The following is a 14266-nucleotide window of genomic DNA, read 5'->3' on the forward strand; positions in this document are numbered from 1 at the left end:
CCCCTCACACCTTTCTCTGACAGCTGAGTGACAGGTTGGATTATTTTAAAAACTTGCGTCAAAATATACCTTGAAATATCGATAGAGGACTGAGGGTGAAAAGATTCCATTTGCCCATCTGTCTTCAACAGCTACATTCCACCTCTCTTGGAGATCGGTGTGGTTTTGACTGTGTTACAGATTCAGTAGTAAAGTCCCTGATTATGGCCATTGCCCACCCACTCCATCACACAGGCACAGGGATTAGTGTATTGTGAAAGTGGCCTCTCACACTACTGTCACTAGGCAGCATCACAGACAGGAAACGATGTACTACGGGGCCGTGGAGAGGATTAAAACCTCAATCTGTCAGACAACAAACACAAAATCTTATTAACAATAACATATTTTTATTTCTAAAACGTTTTATTAAAATCTCAAAGTGTAGGGTGATTCCTCACGAAACTAGAAAAAAATAACATGATTTTGGGGATTTTCACAACATTGTTTCACAACACTTAAAGCAAAATTAAGAAATAATTAATTGAAGTTGGAACATTTGTGACATTTTGGCCTCACCCAGACCTCCTTTAAGACTCTATAAGGTTTCATCTGTAGGTGCTACAAAGCATAAAATGGTGTCATATGACGCTTTACCGCCCGCTCTGTAATATGAGTTGTTTTTTTATTTCAATAACGATTGTCTTACATTCATTTAGGGATTAGTGTATTGTGGAAATGGTCTCTGTCACACTACTGTCACCAGCAGCATCACAAGCAGGACACTACTGGGCCATAGAGGCAGAGACAATGGGATGATTAAAACCTCAATCTATCAGACAACAAACACATTATGTTAGTAACAATAACATTTTTATAAAGCTTTTCATGTAAATCCCAAAGTGACTGTTAAAAGAACATAGTGCACAAATGAAGTCACTGCACATAATACACAACACTAATATGTGGAAAACTTGAGAATAGATAAGGGGTTGGGGGAGTGGAGTAGTGCAGTCAGTTTGCCGGTTATGAAGGCACAGTGGAAGAGATGGATCCCACACACAGCTGGCCAGATCCTCCTTCCCCCTCCCTGCGTTGTCACTCTCAGGGTCGCCAAAGCAGCTTTAGCACCAGGCAAACTGTCATCCCTTCAAACCTCCCCTCCCCCTACTCCAAGCCCCTACTCCAGGGTATTTATATCTCCTCTCTCTCCCACAGAGAAGCAACATCAGTTCCCATGAAACCCCATGTTGTGTGGAATGGCTGTGGTGTATGTTGAGTATCAAGGTCCTCTCATTTTGTCTGTGCTATAGCTCTCTATTTACTTCCCTGCTTTTCATCTCTCCATATTCCTTTTTTTCTTTCTCTTTCCTGTGTTAGTTATTCTCCTCTCAGTGACACACTAACCTTTTAACATGCACACACACATGATTGCACACACACACACACACACACATGATTGCACACACACACAAAAAGGCATGCTCACCCAAGTGTCAAATGAGCTGGGAAGGCCCATGATTTAATTTCCATGTGACAACCTTAAGTGACCTCAGCTGCCTGTCAGAGACCTGGGTAGCTGCAAGCTATCTCAGGAAACATTTGGTATGCTGATGTCAGGGGCTGAGGTTGAGCACTGTCATCTGGCAGTCTCTTCCTTCTCCTCCTCTATGTGACTCTAGGTTTCTTCCTAGGTTTTGGCCTTTCTAGGGAGTTTTTCCTAGCCACCGTGCTTCTACACCTGCATTGCTTGCTGTTTGGGGTTTTAGGCTGGGTTTCTGTACAGCACTTCGAGATATTAGCTGATGTACGAAGGGCTATATAAAATAAACTTGATTGATTGATTGATTGACTTCACTGCTTTCTCTTCGTCTGGTTGAGGCCAGGGTACACTTTCACTAGAGGTAGGGGTCAATCTGACAGCCTCTTTCTCCATCAGCAATTATCAACCTTATTAGGGAAAAGGGGATAGCTAGTTAGTTGTACAACTGAATGCATTCAACTGAAATGTGTCTTCCGCATTTAATCCAACCCTTCTGAATCAGAGAGATGTGGGGGGCTGCCTTAAACAACATCGTCGGCGCCCGGTGATCAGTGGGTGGGTTAACTGCCTTGCTCAGTGGCAAAACGACAGATTTTTACCTTGTCAGCTCAGGGATTCGATCCAGCAACCTTTCAGTTACTGGCCCAACGCTCTAACCACTAGGCTACCTGCCTCCTAGCCAGAAGAGATCACTCACTCTTTTACACACTCTCACTTAACTGACATTAAAAGCCTTTCAAGCACAGTGAGAGTGATGATAATGAGTGGCTCAGCACACAATGCAGATTTTCTCTCTACTTCCTCTCTCTCTTTACACATACACACACACACACACACACACACAGAGAGAGTAATGACTCATCTGTGGAGACCTACGGCCCATTACAATCATAATTCATGTGCAGTGAGTTTTTTAGTCATTGATTAATACGATTAATGACCACACTGCCGCACACCTTGGGAGGAAATAAATAACGTTAGTAAGTTAGTCTTCAGAGCTGCTTGCTGATATGAAAGTTTTAAGAGTGGTAGTGAATGGGATATGAATTTAAATCTAAACTTGGCGTTGCATCTACGAGGCTGTTGCTCGGCCCTGTGTGTGACTAACAGCCTTCCATTTAGAGAATCAGTCAGCTGTTGTGTTATGTTTTAAGGATAAGTCTTGGTCTGTGATATTGCTGTCTGATCAAGTCATTTCTCTGGTTAACAGGCAGAGCTTGACCTATGACGTGAGTGAACCCTAATGCAATTGGACCAAGAGAGACTGAATCTCCACAGATATCAGTCCAGTAGTGTTTTTGTTAGCCTTGGGCCTACTTGTGTTCCAAGCAGAGAGGGATTTCCAGTTGCTCCTGGGCAGAACTTCAGCTTATCGGTTAACTTAGAAGTTGGACTTAAACCTCAGGTGGTCGGAGCAGAGCCCATCATTCTGTTTTTTGTTTTGTTTGAGACAGCAAAGAGCTAGGTCCTTGAGTAATCAGACATGATTCAAGTCCAGCACAGTGTTTACAGGTCCTGAGTGCGGCTGATGTTTAAGTGGGTCTGGAAATGTTGTGTTCCATAAACACAGAGCTCCAAATAAAAAGAGCAAGACAAAATGCCTCATTTATTGCAGTGTCAAAGATGTGGTTGCCATAACACTCATTGTATTGATATTCTTGTCAGTCTACTAGGCTCCAGTGAATGCTTAGTGCCACCCGTGGAGGGAGAGAGGAGGGGAAGGAGGAAGGGGGGAAATGGCTTTAGTATTACATATAATGCTGATTCTAATCTCCGGCTCATAATAAAAGTGCAAAGCTTTCTTTATAAGGCTGAATGGTGCTGTGAATTCTAATGGGCTAATAGAGAACAGAGCCGTCTGCTTTTATGTGCTGCTGGTCCCCAATTGGGAATCTTTACCGTTCAAAAGGAACGTGCGTGTGTCTGTCTATGTGTCTACCCCTGGTCAGAGTGCGAGCAGAGATATGGACAAAATGAGAGGGATACGGTCGTTACTAGTTACCACAGCCACAAAGTCTTAATTATTTATTTTTTATTTTACCGTTATTTTACCAGGTAAGTTGACTGAGAACACGTTCTCATTTGCAGCAACGACCTGGGGAATAGTTACAGGGGAGAGGAGGGGGATGAATGAGCCAATTGTAAACTGGGGATTATTAGGTGACCATGATGGTTTGAGGGCCAGATTGGGAATTTAGCCAGGACACCGGGGTTAACACCCCTACTCTTACGATAAGTGCCATGGGATCTTTAATGACCTCAGAGAGTCAGGACACCCGTTTAACGTCCCATCCGAAAGACGGCACCCTACACAGGGCAGTGTCCCCAATCACTGCCCTGGGGCATTGGGATATTTTTTAGACCAGAGGAAAGAGTGCCTCCTACTGGCCCTCCAACACCACTTCCAGCAGCATCTGGTCTCCCATCCAGGGACTGACCAGGACCAACCCTGCTTAGCTTCAGAAGCAAGCCAGCAGTGGTATGCAGGGTGGTATGCTGCTGGCTAAACCCCACCTATTTCTACTATTTCTATTCTTAAAATCTGATTTCAAACCTAATCTTGACCTTAACCACACTGCTAACCTTATGCCTAACTCTAACCTTAAATTAAAACCAAAAGCAAATTGTTGTTTTCATAAATTTTTACAATATAGACAATTTTTACTTTGTGGCTATGGTAACTAGTGACAACTGAGGGATACAGAGAGTGGAAGGGAGGGAGGGAGGGAGAAGTGTGGAATCCATTCCCTCTTCTAGGCTGTTTATGGGAGATAAAAAGTCAAAAATGCCTGTGTCCACATTTCAACTTAATCTGTCCTCTTAACGATTTCCATCCTGCATTTAAAACACTGGGGGTCTGCTAGAATATCTGCCTAGCTAATAAAAGTAAAGGAAGGGACCGAACATGTAGGTTTAAGTGTGTGTGACAGTTAAAGGGAAATAAACCTTTTAAATGCCAAAGCAAGAGGGCAGGAGTCAATTTCCCAGAGTGCATTTTCAAAGCAGTTTCAAAGGCGAAAGGTAGTGCAGCAGATCAAATCAAATTGTATTTATCACATGCGCCGAATACAACAGGTGTAGTAGACCTTATAGTGAAATGCTTACATACAAGCCCATAACCAACAATGCCGTTTTGAAAAAAAAGTGTTAAAGAATTTACTAAAATAAACGGTAGTAAAAAAAATAATAATAACAAATAACTAAAATAGAAAAATAACAAATAATTAACCTCTCTTGGGCACGTGAGACGGTAGCGTCCCACCTCTTCAACAGCCAGTGAAACTGCTGTGCGCCAAATTCAAATACAGAAATAATCATTATAAAAATTCAGAAAACAAAACATATTTTACATAGGTTTAAAGATTATTTTCTTGTGAATCCAACCACGGTGTCAGATTTTAAAAAATGCTTTACGGCGAAAGCATACATTACGATTATGAGAACAGAGCCCACAAGACAAATCATTACAAACCGTAGCCAGCCAGATAGAACAGTTACACAATTTATAAACAGAGATAAAATGAATCCCTTACCTTTGATTATATTCATATGGTTGCACTCAGCAGACATTAATTTACTCAATAAATGTTCCTCTTGTTCGATAAAGTCTCTTTATACGCAAAAACCTCAATTTTGTTCGCGTTTTCTTCAGTAATCCACAGGCTCAAACGCAGTCAAAACAGGAAGACAAAAAAAATCTAAATTGTATCCGTAAAGTTCATAGAAACATGTCAAACGATGTTTATATTCAAACCTCAGGTTGTTTTTAGCCTAAATAATCAATACTATTTTAACCGGACAATAACGTCGTCAATATAAAATGTAAACAAGAAACGCACTCTCTCGGTTGTGAGCAAGAAAAAGCTCTGTGAAACTTTAGGGTCCACTCATTCAGACTGCTCTTACTTCCTCATTTTTCAGAATACAAGACTGAAACACTTTCTAAAGACTGTTGACATCTAGTGGAAGGCATAGAAACTGCAAGTTGAGTCCTAAGTCAAGGGATACTGTAATGGCATTGAATAGAAAACTACAAACCTTCTCAGGTTTTCGCCTGCCAAATCAGTTCTGTTAAACTCACAGACACTATTTTAACAGTTTTGGAAACTTTAGAGTGTTTTCTATCCAAATCTACCAGTTATATGCATATCATATCTTCTGGGCCCAAGAAACAGGCCGTTTAATTTGGGCATGCATTTCATCCAAAATTCCGAATGCTGCCCCCTACCCTAGAGAAGTTAAGGAGCAACAATAAAATAACAGTATGGAGGCCAAATACAGGGGGTACCGGTACAGACTCAATGTGCGGGGGCACCGGTTAGTTGAGGTAATATGTACATGTACGTAAAGGTAAAGTGATTGCATGGATAATAAACAGAGTAGCAGCAGTGTAAAAATGGGGGTGGGGGGGGGGACAATGCAAATAGTCTGGGTAGCCATTTGATTAGCTGTTCAGGAGTCTTATGGCTTAGAGGTAAAAGCTGTTAAGCTGTTGTGCGGTAGTGGGGAGAACAGTCTATGACTAGGGTGGCTGGAGTCTTTGACCATTTTTATGGCCTTCCTCTGACACCGCCTGGTTTAGAGGTCCTGGATGGCAGGAAGCTTGGCCCCAGTGATTTACTGGGCTGTATGCACTACCCTCTGTAGTGCCTTGCGGTCAGAGGCCGAGCAGTTGCCATACCAGGCAGTGATGCAACCAGTCAGGATGCTCTCGATGGTGCAGCTGTAGAACTTTTTTAGGATCTAAGGACCCATGCCAAAAAAAAATTCAGTCTCCTGAGGGTGAAAAGGCGTCATTGTTCCCTCTTCACAACTGTCTTGGTGTGTTTGGACCATAATAGTTTGTTGGTGATATGGACACCAAGATCTCACACAGCCCACAGATAAGAGTCCCATAGGAGCGCTGGTACTAAAGCTCATAACCCAGCTATTCCCAGGGCAGGGCAGGCTGCTCGGCTCCACAAGCCCCATACACAGCCAGCAGGGTCAGGGCTGGGCAGGGGCCACTTTAAAGCAGACCAGTATCTCTGGCACACGGTGTGGCTCTATCACTGACATCACACTGCCTAGTATCATTTCCACTGTGTTGACTGTCAAAAAGAAAGCCAAATTATTGATGTGCCCTTGTGGACATGTACTAGTTTCCTATCTACGTTAATATAATTTGATTGTTTGATGTTTATTCTACTTGTATCTCGATTACAATTGCTACAATGACTACCACTATAGCCATTTCTGAAATTCCATTTCACCCCAGATTTGTTCAAATAGCTACAGTATATCAGGTACCTAATTCATTAACCTTCTGCGACTTCTAATTAGTTTTTGATTCATTTGTGTGTGTTTGCATGTGCATGAGAGTGTGTGTGCGTTTGTCCATGTTTTTTGTGTGTGTGCGGATGTGCACACATGCATGTGTGCTTATACGATGTGTGTGTCTGCGCAGCATTCTTCCCCCTGGCTGCTGTGTTTACTTGGTGTGGTGAATGGGAGGTAGAGTGACTGAAACACATGAAGGTATCAAAGGCATTTCTGTGGGGTTGTGTGTAACAGAGTTAAAACACTGCCTGCTGTTCTAGTATGTGCTCTGATTTAGAAAACGCAGGGAGGGGTTGTGGTGCAGGGAGCCGAGGGGAAGGGGAGTGCTCCCCGTGGTGGTAAATAGGAGGGGAACTACTGCAGCCATCTGAATGGCTCCAGAAGTGACCGCTGTGTGACTGTATTGCGGGATATTTATGGTTCAATTAAATCACCCATTAAAACTCTTACCACCATTCTAACAGAGTATGACTTCCCATACAATAGATATAAAACATTTAGCCTGGGCCCATATTGTACGTGCTGTAGCCACAGAGAGGAGTTGGTTGAAGCACAAACTGACTGGACAACCAGGCTATTAAAGAGGCTGTTCACTCGGTGAAATGAGTGTTAGACTGAGGTATCTAACCACTGTGGTGTGTGTTCCTGTCTCCTCCCAGGCTGTGAAGACATCGTGGTGGAGAGCCTGGCCCTGGACTCTCTGGTCCCCATCCTGAAGTGGAGCTCTCAGCCTTACGGCTCCAAGTGGGTCTACCGCCAGGCCCTGCACTTCCTGTGTGAGGAGTTCAGCCAGGTCGTGACCTCTGACGTTCTCTACGAGCTTAGCAAGGAGCACCTGCTCACCGCCATCCAGTCAGACTACCTGCAGGTGACCACCGCTGTCTGTGTGATTGGACTGAATGCATTTACCAATTATGTTATCCTGTCTATATTACCCATTTGTAGACTGTGCTTTGATTTGAATGTCCAAATGGCTCATTTGTAGACTGTGCTTTGATTATAATGGCTGACAAAATAAGAAATAACTTTTTAATGTATTTTCAACCATCCAGTTTTCACGTAAATTTGCGAGGCAGCTAGGGTATGATTGGTTTGATAAAATGATTTAGTGAAGTGGCAACACGCACGCAGATGCATAAGCACAGACAGAGTGAGAACATTCCCTGGAGGCATTGCCTTCAAGGATGGACTCTAATTGAAGCCGAGCTCTGTTCTGCTCTGCTGTGCCAAACTCCCTGGGTATCACACAGGACGGCTGAGGTGAAACGCTGTAATCCAACCAGACAAATACAACACTCAGCCACAACTTCACCATGTCACAACATCAACCACATATGCAAGCATCCTCACTGCAATGTTTAACCCTGTCCTTACTCTTTTCCTTTCCTATCACCATCCCCCAATCTTCTTCTCTTTCACCCCTGCCCTCCTCTCTCCCTTTCACAGGCGAGTGAGCAGGACATTCTCAAGTACGTTGTTAAGTGGGGCGAGCAGCAGCTTATTAAGAGAATGGCAGACAGGGGTAAGATAATACACTCCATAATTACCCTCAGAGCAGGCCCCCTAATGGCTCTGGGAAAATACGCTCTAAAAGGCTATAAAAGAAGCACCTCAGTTGTAGATTGCAGTATTTTGTTTATGTGTAGCTCTGAACCCGACTGAAAATACTGTATCATAAAACAATAATGAGTGTAGTGTGTATGTTGGCCGTCCTAACCATAGAATGAACTACGAACGGTGTGTTTTTTGCGTCTGGTTTCTTTTCCCAGAGCCCAACGTGCTGAGTGGGACGGCCCACAGTGTGAACAAGCGGGGGGTGAAGAGGAAGGACCTGGATGTGGAAGAACTGAAGGAGATCCTGTCCCCGCTGCTGCCCTTCATCCGCACCGTGCACATCCTCCCTGCCAACAGCGATGTCCTCTCTGACGCGGTCAGTAGTCATGGATGATTCATCATATGTTGGCTTCAATACAGTTTCTGCTGCCAATACATAAAGTGCAATCAATCTATCTATCATGTTGACTGACCTGTCCCTCTAGGTGTGTTCTTTTGTGTTCTCTTTAAATCACCCCCCTCATCTTCCCGTCCACAGACGAAGAGGGGTCTGATCAGCACCCCTCCATCGGACATGCTGCCCACAACAGATGGGGGCAAGGCCAATTCTTGGTTGCGACAGAAGAACGCTGGCATCTACGTGCGGCCCCGTCTCTTCTCTCCCTATGTAGAGGAAGCCAAGGTCGGATACTCAGCATCGAGGGGTTAATGACGATTAGCAGTGCAGGTTTTCTCTGTTCGATCTCATCTCTGAGGGTTTGGGTCAGGCCGAGGTCGTACAGACTCCTAACCCGTCTCCTTCTCCCCTCAGTCTGTGCTGGATGAGATGATGGTGGAGCAGACAGATCTGGTGCGTCTGCGTTTGGTGCGCATGTCCAACGTGCCTGACACCCTCTACATGGTCAACAATGCCGTGCCACAGTGCTGTCACATGATCAACCATCAGCAGATGGCCAACAACCAGTCCACTGTCCCGTCCGTGGTGGCAAATGAGATCCCAGGTTAAAGGAGAAGACTGGTGCCAATAAGGAAGCCATTTTGTATAACATATTAGTAACATTGACATGGTCCACTAATCCTCTGTGTGTGTGTGTCCTGTCAGTACCCAGTCTGGCGGTGGTGAAGGAGATGATCCGGAGGCTGCAGGAGCTGAGGCACACAGACCAGGTCCAGAGGGCCTACGCCCTCAACTGTGGCGAGGGGGCCACTGTCAACTATGAGCTGCAGCTGCGTGTATTGAGGGAGTTTGGCCTGGCGGACGGGGCTACTGAGCTACTGCAGGTGAGGACCAGGTCTGAGAAAGTAACCAGGCTATAGACTGATAGACTTGGTGTACTATGCTGATGACTTGTATGCATTGTAGTTGTAGACCATTTAGATGCCAATGCAAATTATTTTGTTTATTCTCAGAACCCCTTCAAGTTCTTCCCAGAGGAGCGTTTTGGAGACGAGAGTCCGGTTCTGGCCCTGCGCCAGACAGGACATTGTCGGGTCAACAGCAGCCCAGCGATGGACAGCATGTTCTCAGACCTGGAGGGCCTGGCTGGGTTTCACCCCCCGCTGCCTCCCCCTCCACCCCCATACCACCCCCCTGCCACTCCCAGCCGTGCCCAGCTGAAGGGGGCATGGAGGCCCCATGTGCCCATCCCACCCCCCACCCGCTCCTTCTCCTACCCCTGTAACCGCACCCAGCTCCAGCTCCACGCCTCAGCCAAGCATGGTAGCCCTGACTACCCCTCTGCCCCCAGGCCTCCACCTCCAGACTGCACCAAACCCCAGGCCATAGGTCGAGCCCTGCTCGCAGAACCACAGGTGAAGGTCCACATGTCATGCTGTGTGTGTGGATTGCATTTGGTCAGTGTAGCTGTAGAAGTGTATTGTGCTGTGGTCATGTATAGCTCTAAATAGCTGTGTTTGTGTGCTTCTTTTTGTTTCTCCAGCTGAGCATAGAGCCTGTGATGAGGGAGTTCATGCCTGACATCGCTCTGGGCGTCTCTGTCATGACCCTGAGGGAGCACCGTATGGGGAACAGGGACGGTCACAACCCTCACCCTCATGGCCCCACCCTGACCCCACACCTCCCCCCCGGACCCTGTCCCTCAACTCGCCTCAGCCATGGCCACGCACACTCCTGTAAGAGGCACGCTCCAGAGCCAAAGCTGGAGGCCCAGGCAGAGTTCCCTGACCTCTACGACTTCTCCTGCCGACCAGCCACCCCGACCTCCAGCCACCCCCTGGCTCCTCCCTTCGCAGGGCCAGACCTCTACAGCCACAGCCCCTCCAGCAGCCTCCCTCCCTCCTACGTGTCTGACACTCAGGGATGGACAGTTGAGGCACGCTCTGACCCCCTGCACTTGGACGTGCTGGGCCTGCCCCCCCAGCGGCAGGATGGAGCTCTGGCTAATCCCTCTGGTTCCCATGCCAAGGCAGGACATGTCCCCAGAGGACAATCAAACAATGAGACTGACCTCACTCACGGCCTTGGCCACTTGTGGGGCTCCGCTAGTGGAAACCTAGAAGGGTATGAGGAGAGGCCGTCGGCCCACAGTGAACCCCAGAAGATTACTGGCGAGTCCACAGGGTCAGGGGCCCAGCAGCCTCATAGAAATAGTGTTAGCGAGGAGGCTAACAGAGACCGCAGGTCGCCTAACAAGCCTGACTACCCTTACAAGAAGTCAGCACTTTAACCCATGGGGAGGAGTGGGGGTTGAGTTGTCTAAAGGGAAAGGTGGGGGAAATTACCTCCAGTCATGGACATCAGAGCACTAATGAGTGTGTGAAGGGTTGGCTAATGATTTCTATTTATATATTGTGTGTGTAAATATCCCACCTCCTCCAGCCCTCCCTTTATGACATAGTACTGTCTTCACCTCACGTCTCCTCTGATTGTTACAGACTAGCGGCATCTAGTCTGTAGGTTAGAGAAACAGCAGTGACTGTAGTGTTGCAGTCAGACTGTTGAATTGAAGCTTGCCGAAGTCAACCTCAGTGCTGCAGTTTTACAATATCATTCCAGCAGTACTGTTTAGGAGGGGTTTTGCCTATTTTCCTTGAGCCTTGTTGCACACAGAGGTGTGTTGTAACCTCTTAGATGTGGGAGTCAGGAATGAAGATCATATCATTACGATCATAACAACAATGTGTTATGATCGTAACAATTGTGTAATATAGCTGAAATATGTGCTGAGGACATGTGATATACATAAGGACTGTAGTCATCAGCATATACACTGCTCAAAAAAATAAAGGGAACACTTAAACAACACAATGTACCTCCAAGTCAATCACACTTCTGTGAAATCAAACTGTCCACTTAGGAAGCAACACTGATTGACAATAAATTTCACATGCTGTTGTGCAAATGGAATAGACAAAAGGTGGAAATTATAGGCAATTAGCAAGACACCCCCAATAAAGGAGTGATTCTGCAGGTGGTGACCACAGACCACTTCTCAGTTCCTATGCTTCCTGGCTGATGTTTTGGTCACTTTTGAATGCTGGCGGTGCTCTCACTCTAGTGGTAGCATGAGACGGAGTCTACAACCCACACAAGTGGCTCAGGTAGTGCAGCTCATCCAGGATGGCACATCAATGCGAGCTGTGGCAAGAAGGTTTGCTGTGTCTGTCAGCGTAGTGTCCAGAGCATGGAGGCGCTACCAGGAGACAGGCCAGTACATCAGGAGACGTGGAGGAGGCCGTAGGAGGGCAACAACCCAGCAGCAGGACCGCTACCTCCGCCTTTGAGCAGGAGGAGCACTGCCAGAGCCCTGCAAAATGACCTCCAGCAGGCCACAAATGTGCATGTGTCAGCATATGGTCTCACAAGGGCTCTGAGGATCTCATCTCGGTACCTAATGGCAGTCAGGCTACCTCTGGCGAGCACATGGAGGGCTGTGCGGGCCCACAAAGAAATGCCACCCCACACCATGACTGACCCACCGCCAAACCGGTCATGCTGGAGGATGTTGCAGGCAGCAGAACGTTCTCCACGGCGTCTCCAGACTCTGTCACGTCTGTCACATGTGCTCATGTGCTCAGTGTGAACCTGCTTTCATCTGTGAAGAGCACAGGGCGCCAGTGGCGAATTTGCCAATCTTGGTGTTCTCTGGCAAATGCCAAACGTCCTGCACGGTGTTGGGCTGTAAGCACAACCCCCACCTGCGGACGTCGGGCCCTCATACCACCCTCATGGAGTCTGTTTCTGACCGTTTGAGCAGACACATGCACATTTGTGGCCTGCTGGAGGTCATTTTGCAGGGCTCTGGCAGTGCTCCTCCTGCTTAAAGACGGAGGTAACGGTCCTGCTGCTGGGTTGTTGCCCTCCTCCACGTCTCCTGATGTACTGGCCTGTCTCCTGGTAGCGCCTCCATGCTCTGGACACTACGCTGACAGACACAGCAAACCTTCTTGCCACTTGTGTGGGTTGTAGACTCCGTCTCATGCTACCACTAGAGTGAGAGCACCGCCAGCATTCAAAAGTGACCAAAACATCAGCCAGGAAGCATAGGAACTGAGAAGTGGTCTGTGGTCACCACCTGCAGAATCACTCCTTTATTGGGGGTGTCTTGCTAATTGCCTATAATTTCCACCTTTTGTCTATTCCATTTGCACAACAGCATGTGAAATGTATTGTCAATTAGTGTTGCTTCCTAAGTGGACAGTTTGATTTCACAGAAGTGTGATTGACTTGGAGTTACATTGTGTTGTTTAAGTGTTCCCTTTATTTTTTTTGAGCAGTGTACTTTACCTGGAAGATATATACATAGGATCTCAGTATAAACTAGTGAACACCAGCACATAGCTCAAAACAGCGTTATCTTCATGATAAAGTTATGTAAAAACATGTCTATATTTTCTTGCTCCTCTCATTTGTATTTCCTCTCTCTTCCTGTAGCATTCCTCCAGTACGTACCTCACCTGATTGGTTACATTTGATTTCCCCTTCCTGGTGATGAGTACTAGGCTCTGGCTGGTTCGGATCAGGCAGGAAGTGGATCAGACGGGAAGTAGGTCTGTGGAGGCTGTCATTGTTCTCTCTGGATACCGCGGTTGTCTTCTGGGTTATTGTTTGTGTCCAGAACTCACCAGTGCTGCTTCTGCACAGTCTCTGGCTTTTATATTCTCACAAAAGCATGAGCCTAGGGTTTTCAGAATGAGAGCGGAGGGTGAGTGCATAGGTTGATGACTGAGGTACACTGGGAAAGATAAGGGTGCCATGGCAACTGTTGTACAGTGGTGTGTGATTGAACGCGCTAGTCAGGAGATGTTTGTATTCAGCAGAACGTGTGTGTGGTTTCATACTCCCAGGCAACTGTTTAAACAGTGTCAGTACTGTAGACTCAGTATCCATCTTTAATCAGGTCTGTATTTACATATCAACACGAGGCTCTGAGATGATTAACCAGTGACCGACCATAGAATGGTATGGCCAATATGCTTGAAACCACCTTGCTCTTTCAATGGAATTAACAATTAGAAGCCTTAATCCACATTTTGAAGTGACCAAACGGGATTCATCACAAGCGTGATGCCACCACTGGCTCTCCTAGTTGTCAGTGTGACTCTTCTGTACACCCTCTCTACACACACACACTCCATTCCAATGTACTCTGTCTAATGTTCATTTTGGTTGTTCCCATGCACTACGTGACCACCATCACGCCACCTTTTGGCCAATCCTGGACCTGCAAAGACCTGCTCTTTCTCTCTCTCTGCCATCAGAGATTATGGCATACTGAATGAGAGCTATCGGGCCTGTTGCTACAGAAACCAAAGTGCACACATCAGAGCCTGTAAGATCAGCCACACCTGTCTCTCCTATGACAAACTGACAAACCCATGATACATAAAGATGCAACATTGCACTGTAGG

The 14266-nt window shown here is 46.5% G+C and overlaps 1 protein-coding gene across 1 annotated transcript in view; it reads left to right on the forward strand.

Annotated features, from left to right (window-relative positions):
- The window catches only part of LOC129812947 (BTB/POZ domain-containing protein 7-like), a 49895-nt gene extending 37813 nt beyond the window's left edge, over positions 1-12082 (forward strand). The window contains exons 4-11 of the mRNA XM_055864957.1: positions 7501-7709; positions 8288-8363; positions 8611-8771; positions 8934-9077; positions 9207-9396; positions 9498-9676; positions 9806-10207; positions 10336-12082. Of these exons, the coding sequence (XP_055720932.1) occupies positions 7501-7709; positions 8288-8363; positions 8611-8771; positions 8934-9077; positions 9207-9396; positions 9498-9676; positions 9806-10207; positions 10336-11082 (2108 nt within the window). The 3' untranslated portion in view covers positions 11083-12082. The remainder of the gene's footprint in view (positions 1-7500; positions 7710-8287; positions 8364-8610; positions 8772-8933; positions 9078-9206; positions 9397-9497; positions 9677-9805; positions 10208-10335) is intronic.
- The last annotated feature ends 2184 nt before the right edge of the window (positions 12083-14266 follow it).

The sequence above is a fragment of the Salvelinus fontinalis genome, chromosome 16 (genome assembly GCF_029448725.1).
Source record: "Salvelinus fontinalis isolate EN_2023a chromosome 16, ASM2944872v1, whole genome shotgun sequence".
Taxonomy (NCBI): Eukaryota; Metazoa; Chordata; class Actinopteri; order Salmoniformes; family Salmonidae; genus Salvelinus; species Salvelinus fontinalis.